The sequence below is a fragment of the Mesoplodon bidens genome, assembly GCF_964165515.1.
Source record: "Mesoplodon bidens genome assembly, chromosome: 1".
Taxonomy (NCBI): Eukaryota; Metazoa; Chordata; class Mammalia; order Artiodactyla; family Ziphiidae; genus Mesoplodon; species Mesoplodon bidens.
This window is the reverse complement of record NC_138176.1, coordinates 226,574,492-226,595,453: the sequence shown is the minus strand read 5'-3', so window position 1 is coordinate 226,595,453 and position 20,962 is coordinate 226,574,492. Positions and strand designations below refer to the sequence as shown.

Below are 20,962 nucleotides of genomic sequence, written 5' to 3'. Positions count from 1 at the left end.
TGGCATCAACATGTGCTGTGCCTTTTTCACTTAATGCTCGTTTAAGCATAGAGAGTGGTGGATTTGGTCATTTTGACCTTACACTTGTACAAGGACTAGTTCCTGGAAAACTAGGAGACTTGATATTATGGGATGTTGGAAAATATTTGCGAGTAACATGGCATCCAGACACAAACTTTCATACTGACTATAGGTTTGTTTCTTCCAGCTAAACTGAATACTCAGTCATGCCATCTCCTCTGTGTGCCAGGTTCATGCCGGAGCCCAACCTGCCCCCGCTGCTGCTCTACGACTCGGAGTCCCTGCCCACTGGCACAGACCCGCAGCAGGTGATCAACATCGACCGGCTCCGGGAGCAGCTTCCCGAGCTGCCCCGCGTGACCCGGGAGAAGCTGGTGCAACAATACGGGATGCTGCCGGAGCACAGCTTTGCCTTGCTGGTGGGTACTGATCAGAGGCTGTGATCAGCCCAGCCCAGCAGTGGTGGGGGATGCTTCTCAGGGGGCTCTAGGTGCAGTGGCCCATGCCTTCAGCTGTACCGTAGAACCAGGCGTGCTAACCTTCCTCACCAGCCTTTTTGGTAAATGCTCCTCTGAAAACCAGAAGATGAGGCAGGATCTCGTGTCATTCATTTCTTGTGTGTAGACATGAAGAGCTGCTCACAGCGGCCGTGGAGGCTTCCTGAAGACAGTCCAAATGTTATGGATGAGTGTTCTCCCTTGCGTCTGTAGGACAAAAGGAAATCAATATATAGGCTTTCTAGATGTCTGGCAGTATCGAACCATGACAGGGTCTGGCAGGAAGTGGGGTTCTCAGAAAGCCAGCCAGTTGTTTTACCAGTTGTAGAAGAAACATTTATTCCACACAAAATGCTGAAAACTCTGACTAAAAGTGTTGGTCCTTGGAGGATGCATCTGAAGGGGCTGTTAAGAATCTGACACCATGGAGATGTGCTCAGGGATTTTCCATCCTTTCCAGGGCTGTTGGGCTTTGCGGTTTCCTTTGTCACGGCAACATTAAAGTGACACAGCGTCCACGAGGGTGGCATTTTGTCACAGCTGTCTTCTGCTTGTCTGTCAGGGAGGATGTGGAAAGTTTCTCTGCTGCATCTCTCGGGGATGAGGTGTCTGCCACACTGATCATGCGGAGCGCAGAATCCCTGGAAACTCTGGGCTTTTGCGTTGTAATTGACCAATAATAACTATGTAGGGATGTTAGAATATTCATATTCATATACGTATGTATACACTTCAGTAACAAAACCTGGCCATTTCTGGTACAAGGTAGGCGAGTGAATGCTTGTTGAATGAATGAGTCTCTTTATCATCCATAGATCAGCTCATTTGAAAAGTATCCAGAGAGTATAGAAAACTCAGTTTTGTTAGATCGACCTTGGAAAAACACACGAATCCTAGCAGGCTTTCTGGTTAATAGGTGTTCTGTACGAGATGCACGTGAACCCTCCTCTTTCACCACCAGTGATTAGACATGATGGGTTATTTTCTCATGCTTTAGGCAGAGTTGCTCACCACCTCCCACGGGCTGCTGCTGTATCTTATTCACACCTCCGAGGCGATTATGTCACTGTATTTTAATTCTTTGTTAGTGTATTTCGTTCAGTGCCTTGAGGGCGAGGACGGTTTCATCCTCTCGCTCTGCTCAGTTACTCGGTGCAGATGAGCACATCAGCAGTGCTGACTGCCAACTCCTTGTAGGAATCAGTTAGTGAGCTTCTTGTTCAGAACACCTCTTAACCTGAAACCTCTGGCAAGTCACGGCCTGTTCCTCAGTTGATTTAACAAACCTGAGTTTTAGCCTTACACATCTTCCCCACCATCTGGACTTCCCCGCCCACTTGAAATAAACTTCAGACTCAATACTAAACGCTAAATTCCAGTCCTGCGTTTCATAACGGATTTGCCAAATTAAATAAGGGATGGGAGGACACAGACCGAGGCTTCCCAGCCCCAGGGATAGTACCCTCACCGCCAGCAAGTTCTCTGAGGCAGAGACACATCCGCACTTGTGTCTGTGTCCCAGGCCCCGCTCCCGTGACCTTCAAGTGCCACAGCCTGGGAGGTCTTGGATTGATGATTGCTGAGGGTGGCAAGTGAGTGAGTCTCTGGTTTCATAGTTTAAGGCCCTGTTTAGGGAAACTTATTTTTGATCTCTTCAGTACAGCACTTTTACTAGCATCTCCTGTGTAGCAGGTACTGAGACAGGGACAGGGACTCTCCTGTTTGTTTGTTTGCTTTCCAGGAATATGTACAGGTGACACTACCACTAACCAGCCCCCAGGGCAGACTGCACTAGATAGGTGTGTGATGTAGGCTGGGAGCCCAGAGGAGGTAGTGATTACCTTGATGGAACAGAGGGGAAAACTCTCAAGAAGGAGGTGGTTTTTGAGCCAGTTTTATAGGGACTTTTTTTTTTTTGATATACTAAAAATATGCTTATTTGTATAGCTTGCAGATAATGTAGTAGGTGACTCATTTCGGTTTTTTCTTTTTCTTTCAATGGCTAGTACTTGACATTTTCAAGACGGTTGAGAAGAGAACTTAGTAGGAATGGAAAGAGGATGATTCAGACAAGTTGTTTTTCCTGAAGTTAGGCATCCCGAGCCCTTGATGACTTGATAATCACTGGAAGCTGAGTCACTTATACCCGGAAATGGTCTGTTCACGTTTTCTCCTCCCTTCCTCAGAAACACAGCAGATTGCTGAGAAAGGCAGATGCACAAACCTGATGAACTCTCAGTTTAAAGAGCGCCCAGGAGTATTCATTAAATCAGTAGCCGTGGTGGAGGTCTGCTCTGCAGAGCTCCGAGTCCACGCTCCTGCCTTTGGGTCACTTATTAAATTCAACATTAAGCACATACCACCCCGCACGGGCCTTACCCACAAACGATTTTTAAAAACTTCAGAACTTAACTCTAGTCTTTAACTTTTTTAAATTGAAGTATAGTTGATATACAATAGTATATAAGTTCCAGGTGTGTACAATATAGTGATTCACAATTTTTCAAGGTTGTACTCCATTTATAGTTGCTATAGAATACTGGCTGTCTTTCCTGTGTTGTACAACTCTAGTCTTTATCTTGTCATCCTACTGTGTGGTGAGCGCTGAATTGCGTATTGATCATTTCTCCTTGGCATTTACAAAACTCTAACATAGGTCTGTCTTAGCATTCACCACAAAGTCCGGCACACAGTAGGCACCAGTGAAGGGATGGACACGAAAGTGGATGGATAGGGTACTGTCCCAGTACTCAGGAAAGTCCTGGGAGAAGCAGCGTTCCTGATAAAGCATCCCTGTTTCCAAAGGTCAGATACATAAACCACCCTTTTGACAGCCCAGCAAATCACAGGGTGGTACCTGTGTCCTTGAGCTCCGGGGGAGAAGCCTGGGGTTTCCACCATAAGCTCACCACGTGCCGTGACCAGCCTCAGGTCACTTGGTCTCTCTGACTCTTGTTTTCTGAACTGGTTTCTTGAGGACATTAAATATCTGCATTCTGATTTCATCTCTTAAACCCATCTGATAATCCCCTCCCAACAGGTAACCTGTATGACTGTTTCTTCCTCTGGCCTCATGAAAAGTATCATGTCCCACCTGAAACGTCAGCCTAGTGAGCTAACTCTTCCTCCCTATCTTGTGTCAGACTCCCTTGATCTCTCACCTCATTTGTAAGGATTATGGAATGGACATACGGAAGCTGAGGATTTTGAAAACTGAGAGATTCTAGTAGCGGAAGCACAGCAAGTTCTTCTCTGAGTCAGTGTATCCAGGGTTAATTATGAGAACAGTCAAGGTTATACGCAGGTACGTTTTTCTTAGTAGATAATCCCAGGTGTTTTCCTTGGGGGCATCTCTTCCTAAACCTTGCTTTGCTGGACTCGGAACACAAACAAATTGTTGTCATTGTCTTGATAGGCAGCGCAGAGTCGAGGCTGTTGGCTAACAGCAGGGTCTGCGGTTCACAGCAGACCACTTTCTAGTCCATCCTCCCAGCATCCCCTGCTGTCGGTACCATCCATCGCCCCATTTTCCCGGTGAGGAAACATCACCTCTCTGGTTGAGTGGTTGACTGTAAGATACTGAGTGATTTCGTCAGGCCTGTGAGGGAGCTGACTTCAGGGCCCAGACTCTACTTCCAAGCGCTTCTGCCTACTGGCACATACAATGAGCCACAAGGCCAAATGGAAATAATGTTTCAAGTTCACTGCTGGGTTTTTTTTTTTTTTTTTTGCGGTATGCGGGCCTCTCACTGTTGTGGCCTCTCCTGTTGCAGCGCACAGCCTCCGGATGTGCAGGATCAGCGGCCATGGCTCACGGGCCCAGCCGCTCCGCGGCATGTGGGATCCTCCCGGACCGGGGCACGAACCCGTGTCCCCTGCATCGGCAGGCAGACTGTCAACCACTGCGCCACCAGGGAAGCCCTTCATTGCTGTTTTGACTCACCTAACAGAGAAAACAGAATGTTTACTTTTGTGGATATTAATGCTTTATCCAGCCCCACTGATGCTTCATGAAACGGAGCCATAGAAATCAGTCTATTTAAAACTTTTGCCCACCCCTCTAGGTTTTTAAGATACCAGCCTGCCCTATGAATAAACATAAAAAGTGCTGTCTACTAAATTTAGTGAAAATCAGTCAACTCCAATGAAAAGCAGAAATTTTATTCATTTTCCAGGTAGGAAATTTAAGTCAGAGGAAAGAAATGTAAGCTCTTCTCTGCAGTTTTATTTATTTTGTTTCTTAGACTTTCTGCCTTAGGTATTTGGCCCCTTCTGACAGAATCATTGAGAAGGGCCTCCGCATAGTGCGTGGGGTTTGTAGGTTTTGTGGGATGATTTTGCCCAATTCCTTGTGTCGTGAACTTGGTAAGAATGCATCTGAGCTCACAGGGTGGCTGGCTGTGTATGAATTCAGTGGACAGATTTCAGTGTCATCTGTCGTGGGAGGTTTAGTGGAGGAATGACGTAGCAGCCTCAATTCAGTGTTTCTTGAGAGCCCACTGTACTCACCACAGTGCCCTATGCTGTTGTCAGATGTAAGAGCTTTATCTTTTCTGTGTTGTGTTCAATTCTCCTGAGGAGCCCTGCAGGGCAGTGGGTTAACACACTGACTAAGAGACAGACACTCTTTTTTTTTTTTTTTATTTCCTGACACATAGTTGATTTACAATGTTGTGTTAATTTCTGCTGTACAGCAAACTGACTCAGTTATACGTGTATGTACATTCTTTTTTATATTCTTTTCCATTATGGTTTATCCCAGGACATTGAATATAGTTCCCTGTGCTATACAGTAGGCCCTTGTTATCCATCCAGTCTGCATGTAATAGTCGGCATCTGCTAATCCCAAACTCCAATTCCGTCCCTCCCCCTCCCCCCTCCCCCCTCCCCCCTCCCCCTTGGCAACACAAGTCGAGACAGACACTCTTCCTTTTTTTCCAAGATTTTTTTTTTTTGATATGGACCATTTTTAAAGTCTTTATTGAATTTGTTACAGTATTGCCTCTGCTTTATGTTTTGGATTTTTGGCCCCAAGGCACGTGGGATCTTAGCCAGGGATTGAACCTGCACCCCCTGCATTAGAAGGCAAAGTCCTAACCACTGGACAGCCAGGAAATCCTGAGACAGACACTCTTGAGTCCAGATCTCACCTCTGGCACGGAGGAGCTGGGAGGACTCTGAGAAGGTACCTGAAGCTGTTCCCTCCCCAGAGGAAAGAGGAGGGGAATGAGTCACTTACCCCAAAGGTGACAGGCACAGCAGCATCTTCACGGAATCTAAAACATCTGCGTACAGCTGACCAGACTCCCAAGAACATGCTGCCAGGGTAGAAGAGCAGCAGACAGCTGCTGACACGTCAGGAGCCACGCAGGGCAGAATTCTAGGAAAAATCCAGCATGGCTCCTGTGAGACCGGAGGGAGATGTGATTACCCTCCGAGTCAGTGCCTTCTGCTGCTATGTGTCTGTCCGTCTTTGTGTGCAGCCTCAAGATATGTGGTCTTATTTGAACAAATTCATTTGCCCAGCTGGTTATTCCCCATTTAAAGTCATAATCTTTTGTTTCTGACATCATGGAAAAGAGTAAGATGTCTCCGAGGAACAAAGAAACAGAAAGGATATCATGGTGATGGTTGGTTGTCGAATGGATTGTTTTCCAAGAGTTTTGCTCTGGGTCTCTTGTTACCTTGAAATGGCCTGGTTTTCTGTCTGGATGAATTGCCTGTAAAATAATTTCCCATGATAGATATCTGTATATCTCATAGGTAATACTACTTTAAAGCTAATAGTTAGAAAAGCAACTGAACCTTATTGACTGCTTTTAACTGCCCAGACTTATTGAGGAGCAAAGGACTCACCGTGTAACCATAGCTGAAGGAAAATCCATTTGGTCAACACCATTGCTCACCATATTTCAGCTTCATGCACTTTTCAAAATCGATTTTACTGTTCATTTTATAAAATTGCCCCCAGGGCTCGTCGGCTTAAGGGTGCTTTCACAGTTAGTCTGTGCACCGAAAAAATAACCAATGTTTTGTTCTGGTCAAGTCGAATCAAAAGGTGCGTCTTCTAACTTGACTCCCGCAAACCCCACAGTTCATTCACTTCAGGTGCAAGTGGCAAGGGGCTTTCTGAGGTGAGTCCCCTCTGGGCCCAGGCACCTGCCCACTGTGGGGTGCAGTCCTGAGCGCCAGCCTTGGGGACTCTCTGGGGCTCTGTCCCCAGCCCATCCCGAAGCCTCATTTCCTGTCTGTACAGTAGACAGGTTTCCTTTTGGGGACAGTTAACAGAAAGCTTCAGCTGAGTAACACAGGTTTCGTCCGTGTCGGGACCGTTTTGACAGCAGTGGTTTTAGGCTCACTGAAGTGTGATCACCATCAGAATTGATTTCTTGACAACATCCTCTTTGGGTCCGATTCTCGCAGTCTTTGATTATGCCTGTCTGCTGTCAACTTTTATTACCTGAATTATTTGGATTTTGATTGTCCAAGGGAAAGTCCTCCTCTCAAATTGGTTTCTCTCAACGTCTCTCCTGGAGTGAATGCATCACAGAGGATGTAGCCTCATTTCCATGCGTCTAAGGCAGGGGTCAGTGAGAATGCGCGCGGAGTCCAGCTCAGAGGTGTGTGCTTCCTTCCCGGCTTTGCTGGCAACAGAGCACAAGTGACATGGATGGGACCGGAGTTCCGCTCAGATTGTAGGGGCTCCCAAGCTCTCTGGGAACATGACCCAGAGGTGGAAATTGCGGGGACCAGAATAGGACTGTAGACCCATCTAATCATCTATTCCTTGAGTCAGGCTAAAGAGCATACCCTTGGTGTTTGGAGTCAGTTTCACAGCTGCCTGAAAGCGGCAGTGAGGGTCCAGGATTCCAGCTTCCTCCACACACTCGGAGGAGAGCGATGTTTTTTCCTGTGCCAGCCTCACACCACCAATGAACTAACTACCTCTTGTTTTTCCCCACTGATGAATCCTCTGGATGCGTCTTTTTTTTCTCCCTTCTCTCTCACTGAAGGATTTCCACAGCCCCTCCTTGTTTCCGTGAGAAGCAGAGGGAGGCTCCGTTCACGTCATGGACCCCGCCTCCCGCCCCACTGCAGGCCCCGGTCCCTCCCGTGGCCGCGTCCCTCGTAGGGGCCTCCTACCACCTGATTTCCATTTCCACCCCGACACCAGCAGTGATGTCATCTTCAGGGCCATGTTTCACAAAGTTGTGGGGTCCCAGTTTTTTTCTCACCTTGTAAGAGGGATCAGACTCACAGGAGTGATGGGAAGCACAGAGCTCCCGTCCACGTGCAGATGCCGGGCCCTCTTCCCGTGGCGCGGCCCCCGTGGGTACCTCCCTCCGTAGGGCGACTCCTCCTGGCTCCTGCGAGCGCGGCCCGGGCCGAGCGGCTGTCACTCAACTGCAGGTACGGGGTCCCCCGAGCTGTCAGCCACTCCCCCGCCCCACAGCACGACCTGCCCAGTGAGGTGTAACCTCATGCGTGAGTCACCCGCATCGGAGGAGCCAGAGCGCGACGAAATACCATGTGCTTGACGCGGGACTCTGTGAGTGACAACAGGGTTTGCTTAGCGGTGTCAGGGATGCTGCAGAGTCAGGCGGCGCCCATGCAGGCGCGCTCCCTGACTTCTCCGGGGAGGGGTGTGGAGGGACGCAGGAGAGAGGCCCCGGGGCGTTCCGGCCGCCCTCCCGTCCCCCCGGAAGCCCCGTATGGGGGGTGCCACCGTTCCCCCCACACACACCCCCGACCTGGGAACCGGTGTGTGTCAGCCGCCGCGGAGAGCACCACGTGGTCTAGGTGTGCCTTGGCAACGGCAGCACCTGAACTCACCATTTTCTCCTCCTAATTTCTAAGCTAATTGCTGAGGGCCTTTGCTACATTTTTAATATGTTAAGAACCTTTCAGCAGCTGGCAGCTCTCAAAATAATGCAAGTGGTGGGGAAGTGCGTTCTTTGGATGGGCAAGTTGCCTCGTGTTGTGCCCGGCCCTGGCGGGTGCTCAGTTTCAGTCCCCAGGAAGGCGGGGATGTGACCGTCCTTCGTCAGTGGCAGCGGAACCCGGAGGGTGAGAGCACAAGCTGCAGAGTCCCAGCTCTACTGCTTTCTCGCCTCAAGGGGACCTCAAGCAAGTCAGTGCTCAGAGCGTCCCCACCTGTAAAAGAGAACTCCATTAGTACGTCGCCCACAGAGTTAGTGTTGGCACTGGATGAGTTAATGTAGAGAAAGCACCCGTTCTTGTTGCTGTTGAAACTACTATTAACATCATTAGCAGCAGCAGTAGCCACGTGCCGTCCCCACCCCTTCCCCCCGCAGGGCTGGCCACTGATCCCCGTGTAGCAGGTATTCAGGCAATAAAGCCAGGGTCCCCATAGCTGACGGGTCACTCCCTGCCACATAACCAGCTGTCCCATAATGTGTGCTCTGTGGCCTTTTTCTTCTCCGAGTCTGCCACCGGGCAGCTGTCTCTATTGGGTTTCATTCTCCTTCTAAATATAGTCCAGCCTTATCCTGCCCTCTCATCAGATTCCCAGGGTGTGTGACTTAGGACAGGAATGGCAGTTGAGAGATCAGCCTTCATCCTCTTGCAGCAAGATAGTCTTCTGGCATTTGGTCATCTCTGAAGGTAGGCTGGAAAAGTCGGCTGCGGGGCAGCTGGCTTCAGGGCCCCATGCAAGTGTGGGTCAGGTTCCTTCCCAAAGCAGCAGGGAAGGGAAGGGGAGCCCTCTGCCTTGCCTCACCCCAGCAGTGACCAGCGGACAGACCCACTGGCAGTGGAGGGTTCGTGTCTGCATCCAAGAGGCTGGCCTGGCATTGGCTCTGGGTGTCATGGGATGCTTTGGGAAATTTGATTAAAATGTGAAAAGGACGCTTCCCAGTTAGTCGCAGAGCTGTAAAGAGTGTCTGGTATTACACAAAAGCCAGAACCAATTGTCCGTGCCACTTGGGCTATCTCTTGAAGGAACAGGTTGAGACATAGTCGGCCGGGAGACTTGATGCCCTGTGTAGCTGAAGGTTCAGCTCTGTCTGATGTGGGATAGATTAGTGCTGGCTTGTTGCCTCTGAGAAGGACGTTAAGGGTTCCCTAATGCAGTGGCCTTTCTGCGTTGCTCTTTTTTTTTTTGGCTGCCATCACGTGGCTTGTGGGATCTTAGTTCCTCGACTAGGGATTGAACCTGTGCCCTAGTGCAGAGTCCTAACCACTGGACTGCCAGGGAATTCCCCTGCGTTGCTCATAATATGGTTTTCATGTAAGGGAATTAACTGGTCCATTGTTTTCCCGAGAAAACCAGATGGCTGTGCGGCCATGTTCACAGGGACTTCTGAGATCCGGGCCAAGCTTATTAGCATTTGCCAATCTCACAGGAAAACGAAGAAGGCCTTTCCTAGAATGCTGTGTGTTTTTTTCTTGGTAAGCAGGCTCCTGATGTAAAGAGCCCGAGCGGGCAGCCCATGTGTGACTTTGCATCCATCTGTCATTCTCCGGGCAGGGGCAGCTCGGCCTCCTGCAGCCCCGCTGCCCACAGCTCGCCCTGTCACGATCGCAGACTTCCCCGTTCACTGCAGATTGTATACTGAACCCACATATCCCCCAGTGAAGCACAGCTCCAGCTCGGAGAGGCTGCCTCACAGCACTGACACGAAAAGACAAACAGAAATCTGACTTGCCATGTTATCCATCCAACAAAAAAACCACCCAAGGGTAGAGGAATAGATATTCATCACGTCCCAGCAACTCATCCAGGCCTGTGAGTTCAGTATTTCTAGGTGGATTTAGAAAACCTTTCCTCTGCAAAGCAGTGTCCTCCTCCTGACAGCTCTTTTCACCAGCAGGCCAGCCTCTCTGGGTTAGAACAAAGGGAATCCTGCTTATCTGATTTGGGCCGGTAGCAGGTTTTCTCCCTCTCCAGTGGTTTGTGTGCCACTGTGGAAGTTTGAATACTTTTCCATAAGTTAAACAGAACTTTCTCTTCATGCTGCCTGGATTTGCCTTTATCTGTAGTCAAGCTCTGGCTGCTGAGGTGGCCTTTGCCCAGGTTTGGCGTGAGCAGAATAATACCATCAGCTTGAAAAGAGATTCAGGAGATGATTACGGGATGATTCAGTAGGCTTGTCACCAGAGAATGCAACTGTTATAAAGGGCACGTAGTTTGTTTTTGTTTTTGTTTTTTTACGGAATTTCTACTTTAGCAGCTGTGTGCCTGTGTATATATTATAGCATCGACAGTAATGAAACATTGAGAGCACTTTTGTTAGTGTGTGTCACTTCTTCCCAGTATTGTATTTTTCCAGAATGTTCTTTTGGTTAATGAAGGTTCTCTGAAAGGGGCGAGGGTGAGAGCCTTACCTGCAGTATAAAGTTAAAAAGGAATATTTTAAGGAAAGTGTGGTTTGATTTGAATTTCAGCAGGTAGGGGAAACCTACTATTTAAAATGCATTTGGAAACTTCAGCCTCCCAGATATGGGTGGAACATGTTTTTATTTTCCTCACTGAAAAACAAAGGGTGGGGCTTAGCCATATTTCTTGGTTTTGCCAAATCCATCTGAGCAGGCAATGTAGTGTATAATTCAATGAGTGCCTTGGGGATTACTCTTAAGCATAATTGTGGCAATTCCAATATTTAAAGGTGAACATGGTATGATAAAGGGTGAGCGTTCACATGTGATTTTTTTTAAGAAAAGACAAGGTGATGGGAGACGTTGATTCACTCATCGATGCTAACCAGGCAGCTGCCATGACCCAGCACTGATGTAGTTCTAGTCACAGAGAGAACGGGCAGCGTGGCCCCTGACTCGCAGAGTTGGTGGTCCAGAGGGGGAGGAACAGGAGGGGCTTCTTCAAGCACGTCTCCTTGATGAGCCAACCCAGGTGATTGTTTTCACAGAGCGCAGTGAGAGCCAGGATCAGCTGGGCCTCGCTCGGCTCAGGGGCCTGGCACCACCCTCCACCCATCACGTGGTCTAAGTGGGTCACGTGCCTGTGTTCTTACTCATTTTGAAAACATGTGAAAACCACTGCTGTCCCCTCTGGGGATGATGTGAAGATGAGTACAGTTACGATCCACTTGTGATTTTTCAGACGTAGAATATTCTGTTTGTTCCTTGGTCTGCTGCTTTCCTTACCTTCTTTTTCTAGCCATCGCTGGGACTTACAGGAGAAGACAGGCCTGGAAAGACACAGGACGGTAAACTCAGGCTAGACATGCTGCTCAAGGATAAAGGTTGTAGGGTAGGGTACCCATGGCGGACACTGAGAGGGCGAATGAGTTTAGGGGATGTCGGGTTTCAGCGTCCTCCGGTCCACAAAGTCCAGGCTGTCTGCAGTATGTTCATTCCTTTGACAGAATGCTGTGTAAATGCCTGGTGACCGTAGCAGAAGTAGTAGAATACTTGCTGTTTACTGAAAGTGATCAGAATTTTCTGGTGACATCTCTGTGTTTGGGGAAGTACCAGTAGATGTCTCAGGGATGCAGAGGGTGACAGTTTCAGAAGGCTGATCTTTCATTTTTTGGAGGCTTTATATCATTTTCTTTTTCTTTACAGAATGAAGTTGGCCTACTGGAGTTCTTCCAGAATGTGATCAAAGGAACTAGGGCAGAGCCAAAGACAGTGACTAGTTGGGTCCTCAACACTTTTCTGGGCTTTTTAAAGCAGCAGAACCTTGCCGTCAGTGAGAGGTGAGTGGGGTCTGGGGGCGCCTTTTCCTTTGTGGTGACCTCTGTGTCCAGAAGCAGTTGACACAGGGCAGGGCTGGTGTTCTGCGTTCCTTCTTCCCCTCAGGATCTCCTGACGAGACACAGACATCCCCTGTGCATGTCAGAGTCTAAAGCTGTCCGCCATCCACTTCACATCTGAAAGCTCGTTTATTCCGATCTCTGACCGTCCACGCTGTCCTTTGTACTGGGCTGGGCTGGGGGCCTACAGATGAGTAAGCTGAGGAGTTTCCTACCTGCAGGGCATCCAGACTGTAAGAAAGCAGACAGTCGGCTCAGTACGATCCCGTTACACCGCAGGTGTGTTCAGGCCACCATGAATGCACAGAAAGGGGACCTGCACCGAGGCTGGGGCGTCAACCAAGCTTTCCCTCAGGAGGGAGAGCGAGTTTCCCTCAGAGACCAGGCCCTGAGGAGTTGCCAAGTGGAGGGAGGGTTCCGAGCCTTTTGGACCATAGATGCAATCGTGCGACACTCAGAGACAAGAGGCGTGGTGGGCTCAGGAGGCCCAGAAGCTCCGGGGTGCTCGGGAGGGACCAGGGGAGCTGCCGGGATGGGCAAGGCCACCCGGGAGGCTTCACACGCCTTTGTCAGCAGCTGTCAAAGGCCTGAGAGCGCACGCTCACTCCAGTTTCCCTCTGGGGGGATGGGATGGAAGATGGAGCCGAGGTGGGAAGCCCAGTTGGGTACCTCTTACGGGAGCACGCGTGCGGAACTCCCCGTGCCTGGGCCCAAGCGCGGTGGGCCAAGATGAGGACAGTGATCTCAAGTCCACACGACTTCCACCTCCCTCTCGTGGGCAGTGGGGTGAGGTGCAGTAGAGCCGTTCAACCTGGTGGGAGGTGAAGGAAGAGGCACAGGTGGGGAGGACGCCATGTTCCTTTTGGACGTGCAGGGTTTGAGCTGCCTGTGGGACAGACGTCCCCCTCGTGGGGTGACTGATAGGCAGTCAGGTAGATGGGCCTACGTCTGCTGGGAGGCGTCTGGGAGTGTGAATCCGAGAGTTCTCACTTGTTCAAAACTCAGCACGTGTCAATTGAGACTCCGCCCTATGCTACGTTCTGTGCCGAGCGTGGGGAAAGCCGGTCCACGAGACAGACGCGGTTCCTGTGGTCCTTACAAAGCAGCGAGTTGGGTGCCCTGAGAAGGGGGAGAGAAGAGCTGAGCTCCCTGCTGAGTGAAGGGTGGGCGGGGCCCAGCAGGCCAAGTCCAGCAGGCGCTCCGGGCGTGGAAGGCAGCACGTGCGCGTGGTTCGAGGGGAGCCCGAGCGTGGCATCTCGGGGCAGGCAGTGCACGGTCCAGTATAAGCGGATCACGGACTCAGCAATGTGTAGACGGTACTGGGAGCCGTTGGAGCAGGTGAGAGCTGTCGGGGAGGATACGGTGTGACCGGGCCTGAGACTCCCTGGACTACCCAAGGAGCATGGGCAGGGAGGGAGGGAGAGAACCAGGAGCACGGGAGCCGGAGAAAAGGAGAGTGTGGGGAAGCAGAGAACGAGCAGCAGGTTTACATGTGGGTGTTCATCAGGGGCACACAGGCAGGGGCCCCGCGGGAGGCCGAGCTGTCCTTGGGGAGCGTCGTTGCTGCAGCAGCGCCCACGGCCTTATGGGGAAGGAGAGCCGGGGAGACAGGCGTGTGCTGACTGATACGCGAGTCCAAAGAGTCGTCTGTTCAGAGAAGTTACCCCTGCGCAATGCTGGCTTCATGTTCGGCCTCTTGCTCGCAGTGTGTTTGCACAGGTACCAGCGTGGCCACGTGGCTCTGTTTCACCTCCTCACGTGGCTTCTTACCAGCCGTGACCTTGGATGAGTCACCCTCAGTGCCGTCACTGTAAATGACAGTGATAGTGCCTGCCTCCAAGGGTTTTTGAGAGGAAAACACACGGCGCCCGTGGGCCCTTAGTGTCCGTTTCCTTCTCTATTCCGTGCTGGTATGTGAGGTACCAAAACGATGCCCCCCCACCCCCGATCCCCAGACTCCCACAGCATCTGTTGCCTGTTTGTCTTTCCTTCTTGTCCTCTCTACTCAGAAACTTCAGTCTTCACACTGAAAAGCCCGGGCCCATTCAGGCAGAGTTGATGGAGGAGGTATAGCTGTACCGGGGCCTGAAAGGATGGAGAGGTCTTGGTGAAGGAGGGGCCGGGCGACATCTGTGGGGAACCAGGGCGTGGGGATGGCGAAGGAGCAGCAGCTTTGGGGGGCGGGGTGGGGGGAGCATAGCTGGCAGGAGCAGAGGCTGGAAAATGGCAGAAAAGGACAGTTGACCGTATGACTGGGGTCAGGCCGGAGCATGGAGGGTGTGGAAAGTCGCAGGAGCTGAGCCGTGAATCCGGCGCTGGCCATAGAGCACCCTCTGCAGAGCTCGTGGAGAGCCAAGCAGGACCGCAGCCCGGCCCTTAAGAAGCTCTGTGTCCTGGCGAGGACTGGACTTGTGCACTAACGCTTTTACCTCAAGGCAGAACGGGGTGCTTCTTGTTTAGAACTACTCACAGTGCGGTGCACGCAGAGAGGGACGAGGCCACGTTCACCCGAAAGGCTCCGGGAAGGAGTGGTTGGAGCTTTGGGAGGAGATCTAACTCTTAGCTTTCAAAAGTGTTTTCCACGTTGCTGACTGATTGCTAGAGTCACTGAATTTCAGTCTCAGCAGAGACCTGAGCTGCCTCTGGTTCAGCTCTTTCATTTAGCAGAGGAGGGAATCCAGGCCCCAAGAGGTAAGGTGCACACCTGCTCAGACCGGAAGCCAGCCCCCTGACTTCCAGACCCGTTTCTCTATATATTGATCTGTGACATGAGGGGTTTGCTAACAACCATTTTAGGAGCTTCTGCAGGAGCTGAGATTGATACATTAGCCTGTCAAGGGAACTTGGAGCCTCTGGTATTTATCCAAACAATTCGTAAGCACTAGAGTCTTAAGAACTCCAAAGGGGGCTTCCCTGGTAGCGCAGTGGTTAAGAATCCGCCTGCCAATGCAGGGGACACGGGTTCGAGCCCTGGTCTGGGAAGATCCCACGTGCCGCGGAGCAACTAAGCCCGTGCGTCACAACTACTGAGCCTGCGCTCTAGAGCCTGCGAGCCACAACTACTGAAGCCCGTGTGCCTAGAGCCTGTGCTCCACAACAAGAGAAGCCACCGCAACGAGGAACCCACGCACCGCAATGAAGAGTAGCCCCCACTCGCCACAACTAGAGAAAGCCTGTGCGCAGCAACGAAGACCCAACACAGCCAAAAATAAATAAATAAAATGAATAAATGTATCAAAAAAAGAAAAAGAGAACTCCAAGGATACCAAACTGTAAATAAAAGTGTGCTTGGTTGTTCCAAAGTCAAGTAAGGAGGAAGCTAAGCAACAGTTCTGTGCTAGAGTTTATGTAGAACAGGAACTGAACAGGAAACAAGCTCTGTGTAGCAGCTCTCACAGTCTACACAGTTCAGGCAACCATTGCCTGGGCTGCATATACCAGCCTCACCTGGAGCAAACATTAACCAGTGAGCAACCTCGGCAGCTGGGCTAACGTTTCCAAAGCCTAGAAGAGCAGTAGCTGCAAAGCTAGCAGTAGTCTCATGATGACACCAGGCAAGGGACACTCCAGATAGCACGTTGGCAGGAAGTGATTTTGCAAGTGAACGTTCATCTTTAAAGACCTCTCAGAAGACTGGTGTTTAAAGGATCTGGCCAGAAAAGTGCTTGTTGAACTTGGCTTTTTTATTATTTTGAGTATATTGCTTTTTTGGTTAATAACTCATAACTGTTCATACCAGGTTTGATTTAGTTAGGAAAGTGGAAGTTACTGATTCCCTGACCAAGTATTTCCTGGTAATATCAGGCCGGTGCAGCTGTCCAGTTGTTCACTCCAGCCGAGGGCCTGAACTTGCGGGTCAGCTGCGGGCAGCAGCTCCTGAGGCGCTAGGAAACCAGGGAAGGCCTTTGAGCTGAGAAGGGGCTGAGGCTGACAGGAGGATTAGTCCCGCAGCGTGATATGCGGGGCAGCGTCCAAGAATGGGATGTAGGAGGTGGGAGCCTGTTAGAGGTCACAGCCGCAGGCCTGTTTGTATACAGCCTGTGAGCTAAGGAGGATTATTACCTCGTATATTTAGAAACCAAAACAAAGACTACATGACCGAGACCAGGTGTGTCGCACAGAGCCTTAAAGATTTGCTCTCTGGCGCTTTCCAGAAGTTTGCCGACCCCTGGCTTAGAACATGTGTGGGGAGACAGGAGCCCGGGCCACTCCTGGCCAGCGGGAGGAGGTGGAGGAGGGCACTCAAGGAGGGGGGAGAGAATGGGAGGCCCAGGGAGGAGGGGTTTTCTCAGGGGTGCGGCAGGGTGGGAAGCTATTATGTTTGGTAACTAGTGAGGGGAGGTGATTTTAAAAGAACAGCATCTGCAGAGGGATAGGGTTGGGATCCAAACAGCAAGGGCAGACAGTAGCCAGTGATGCTCTTCATTGGTAAAATAATAATAATAAGGTCAGGCAGAAGCAAGTGACTGCAAGATCACTTGGAGGTACTGTCAAGACAGGGCAGATCTGAGCACTCGTGAAGGTGTGGGGTTAAAGCCGCAGGAGGGAGGAACCCAGCATCCAAGTAGGATGCGTAGCAGTGGCAGGCGATGCAGGCAAGAGCATGGGTCCAGGGGGCTGTCTGATGGAAGAGGAGGAGGCGGGCACCCTAGAAAATTCTGAGCCTTCCATCAGCGGGTGACCTTATGATGTGGGAGGTGAGGGTCCGTGCTGAGAAGGGGCGTGGGAAGGAGACGCTCTAGAACAGCAGCTTGGGTGGGAGTGCCAGGCAGGGACGCTGGGACGTTAGCAAGATGAGCAGAAGGATTGCTGAGCAGCCACCTAGGTGTCTGTGTCTCGCTGTCTTTCTCCACGAGCCTCTGCGTCCCATGAGCATGGGCCCAAAATGAGCTTGGGGGTTGCGACGGGCGGCACGTTTCACAGGAACGGGGGTGGCTGTGGAGGTGTCAGGGTGTCTGCTTCCAGAATCGAGGCTGGGGGTGGAGTGGTGATCCCATCAGAGCTCCAGGGGACTGGGTGAAGTTGGAAGGCTTGAGAGATGCCATTTCCCCTCGTCTGCAGATGCGCCGGGCTGGGGATGGGAGACCGGCCTTCCACGTCGGGCTCCTCTTTCGTGGAGACACACCCACGGCCCAGAAACCCGCGTGACCTGACGGCAGCCGGTCAGTAGCTTGTGCTTCTGCTGCCGCGTGTTCTGTTCCAACTCGGCCGATTTATGTGTTTGACCTGACGAGGGGGGCCTTTCAAGGCCAGGGTGACAGGTCCTGATCTTTGTCATCGTCTTACTGGAGGTGAGCCCTGGCACAGCTGGCATCAGTAGACGCAGTGTCCCAGCCACCCCTGTTGGGGGGAAGGAGTCTGTGACACAGATACTGCTGCCCTACTATGTGTCGAGCACTGTGGGTACAAAGGGGCGATTGAGAAATCCCAAGTCAGTGGAGATACCTCCCAGTGAATGCAGGTCACTGGATGAAAGGCAAAGTAGTTTTAGTCATGCTGTATTCTATTTCTGTCCTCACAGCCCTTTATCATCAGCTCGTGTGGGAGTGGGGGCCCTTTTGTTTGCAGGCTTCAGAAACCTGGTTCAACCTCAGTGCTTATTACAGGTTCTACGCACAGTCTACACTCTAATTGGCCTTTACGTTTACTAGGATCGTAGAACATCCAAGAAACCTGACTTTTTAAAACAACCTGGATTCTTTATTACTTGTCAGTAGGGTGGGAAGTTAGAGAAAGGGTGTCTTGATTTCCCAGCCCTTTGCCCCTCGTCCTGCTGAGATTTAATCAGGGTGGTCCAGACACTGCAAACCTAATATCCTCTTGGATTGATCTTTTATCCATACTTCGGGATAAGCAGACACTTGCAGGACAGTGGGCCGCCTCTGTGTGTCAGCTGCCTCACGTGAACAGCCCTGTGAGGTTTCACTGCACCTGAGTCAGACCTGGTGCACTTGCACTCGGTTGGCCTGGAATTCCGGGAAATGGGCGTAGGGGCTAAGCAGTAGTTTCCTTTTTACTATCTAAGAGCTTAACAAATAAATTAATAGTGAGTGATGGGAACTGAGACTTAAACAGAAGGTGTTTTCAAGTAGTGTTAAACGTTCCAGAAGCTTTCATTTACACAGACACACTAACTAACGTGCTATTTATAAGTCATTCCAGTCTATTTAAAACTGGTCCCCTCATGACCTCAGACATACAGAGTTTCATTAGTCTAGTTGCTGCATGTGTTTAAAAGTAGCAAAACCGTGTATTTTAAAAGAAATAGTCTGTAATTCAGTCTTTCCACTAATCCTAGGCACTCACCTCCCCCTTCACCCCAGAATGTCAATTAATGACTCTTTAGGCCTTTGGTTGCCTCTCGTCCTTTTATATCATGGGATCTTGGCAAATAAGTCCCTTCCTAGAAGTGTAGGCATAATGAATTCCAGGCCCTTCTGTGAGAAGCTGTTGAGAGCCTGCGGGAGAGAGCGGTATGTGGGTGCCCATGAGGATGGCTGACAACATGGCTGGTAGTCACCGCGTCCCTAAAAGACAAGCTCTTACGATTAAAAAGAATTTAATATTTGCACAAAAACACTCAAAAACTGGCCTTGTTAGCTGTTTTGTTTGAAGTAATTTTTAGGCTGATCTTTCAGTCGAAAATATTTAATTACTGGGTTTTGGTTTCTTTCTCTTCTCGTCATGGTTCATAAAGTTTGCACCCACCTCCTTTTTTTGACTAATTAAACTGAGCAGTTGTCTGTCACTACAACTTCTGCCAAACTATGGTTACTGTTGGGTAGTAAAATAAAGAAAAACAACACTGGTCACAAAAATGTGTTCTATCCTAAAGTACAAAATAACTGGGCTTCCCTGGTGGCTCAGTGGTTGAGAGTCCGCCTGCCGATGCAGGGGACACGGGTTCATGCCCCGGTCCGGGAAGACCCCACATGCCGCGGAGCAGCTGGGCCCGTGAGCCATGGCCACTGAGCCTGCGCGTCCGGAGCCTGTGCTCCGCAGCGGGAGAGGCCACAACCGTGAGAGGCCCGCGTACCGAAAAAATAATAATAATAAATAAATAAATAACATAGAGCCTAACTGGCCTGTTACTTTCGTTCCTGGGTGTGTATTTAATTATTCAAACCTTCAAAATCACATGCTTTGATTTTAAATAACCATAAATGCATACACTGACAGTGAAATGTACATGTTTCTTCTCTCCTTTTTGGGGCTGCTAGTCCTGTCACACCCTCTGCCCTGGCTGAGCTGCTTGACCTGCTGGACAGGAAAGCCATCTCTTCATCCGCAGCTAAACAGGTATGTCCCCACCTCCCAAAGGGTCCGACCACCCTGCCAGCCCCGTACATGTTTTATGTGAAACTCAAATGCCATCACTAAGTGAATTTCATCTTTGAAGTATTAAATGCTTCTAAGTGCTATTTTTATACTGAGAGGTAGAAACGTTATTTTAGCAAATGAAATAAAGCCAGTACTATGTATGACGCAGGTAATTTGCTGCTCATCTTTGCTAACCAGACGGAGTAGTTGTTTGGCTTTGCCCGGAATGTTTCCCAAACATTTGTTTATGTGAAAGGCGGGCCCTGAAGCTCCTGGGGGCTTCGGCCTGTGCGCTTCCCCCGTGGCCTGTGTGGCCGACACTGCTCCCTGGCCCTTGTCCTCCCTCTCCCGTCCTCTGCAGCCTCCCACCCAGTACCAGGGGCTCGTTTGTCTTGTCACGTGGTTGCCCCTGAAAGTCAGTCTTCCAGCAAGAAGGGTGAGGCCAGAGAGACTGCCTCCCACTTAGTAGATCCAGTTTGACACACAGGCCCAGCGTGTGAAAACCCAGAAAAATAGCATCCTCATCAAAGACGGCCCTCCGCCTCACCTCCAGCCCCACCTGACGGTCCCAGGTGGGCGCAAGGTCCCCGGAAGTCAGACAACTCTTACAAATAAGCACCCAGAAGGGTAAAGAACACCAAGGCGGCCGCCTGAGCTCTACTTGAGATATCGCAGCTGTCAGTCCTTCAGCCAGTAACTGAATGTTATTTTAATGGTGCCTTTGGCATGTAATATTTATACATGTCCTCAGTAGTGGCAGGTTACACAGTGAGGCTTTGGAAAAGCGGCTGCTTTTGGCTAATTACGAGGCACCATGGAGCATACACCCAGCTCTGTGCTGTGAAACTGGGGATGGGAACTAATAAAGGCTCTGTTTACCCACCACCAGGTGAGGCTGTCAAGTATAGGGACTGCGCCACATTTAGGAAAGGGTTTTGGTTGCCTGGATGTCAGAGGAATACAAATGTTTATGACAGCGCTTAGCAGTAGCAGAATGATTAGATGGCCTGAGGGCAGAAAGAAACTCTGTATATACACATAAGAGCAAATGAATTGTTGTATTTGAAACCAAAGAGGAAAAAAACCTTCTCCTTCCTACTCCTCCTGCCCCAGCAAAGAAAACCTAGGGCAGATAATATGTTAGGTTCAGAGGGGAGAGACTAGAACTGCTGGGGGATGGTGACAGCTGGGTTCAGATACAGATAGAGACATTTTTGGATTCTGTCGGCTTCCAGCGTGTTTAAACGAGGTGGGGTGAATCCTGGCTTCTGTAAGGCAATCACAGAACCAAAATAAAAGTCTGATTGTGTGTCCCGTGAGGGCATCTCCCTTATACACCACTGCCTTAGGGGATTTGCTTTTTAATTTTTCTACCTTGTTTTCTGTTTT

The 20,962-nt window shown here is 50.3% G+C and overlaps 1 protein-coding gene across 5 annotated transcripts in view; it reads left to right on the top strand.

Moving 5' to 3' along the window:
- The window catches only part of GATB (glutamyl-tRNA amidotransferase subunit B), an 80,938-nt gene that overhangs the window by 48,560 nt on the left and 11,416 nt on the right, over positions 1–20,962 (top strand). For all 5 annotated transcript variants that reach the window (XR_014015216.1, XR_014015217.1, XR_014015218.1 and 2 more), the window contains exons 9-11: positions 251–440; positions 12,063–12,196; positions 19,474–19,552. Coding sequence is in view for 2 of the 5 variants with exons in the window: in XM_081226050.1 (XP_081082176.1) it covers positions 251–440; positions 12,063–12,196; positions 19,474–19,552 (403 nt within the window). In the remaining 3 variants the exon portion in view is untranslated. The remainder of the gene's footprint in view (positions 1–250; positions 441–12,062; positions 12,197–19,473; positions 19,553–20,962) is intronic.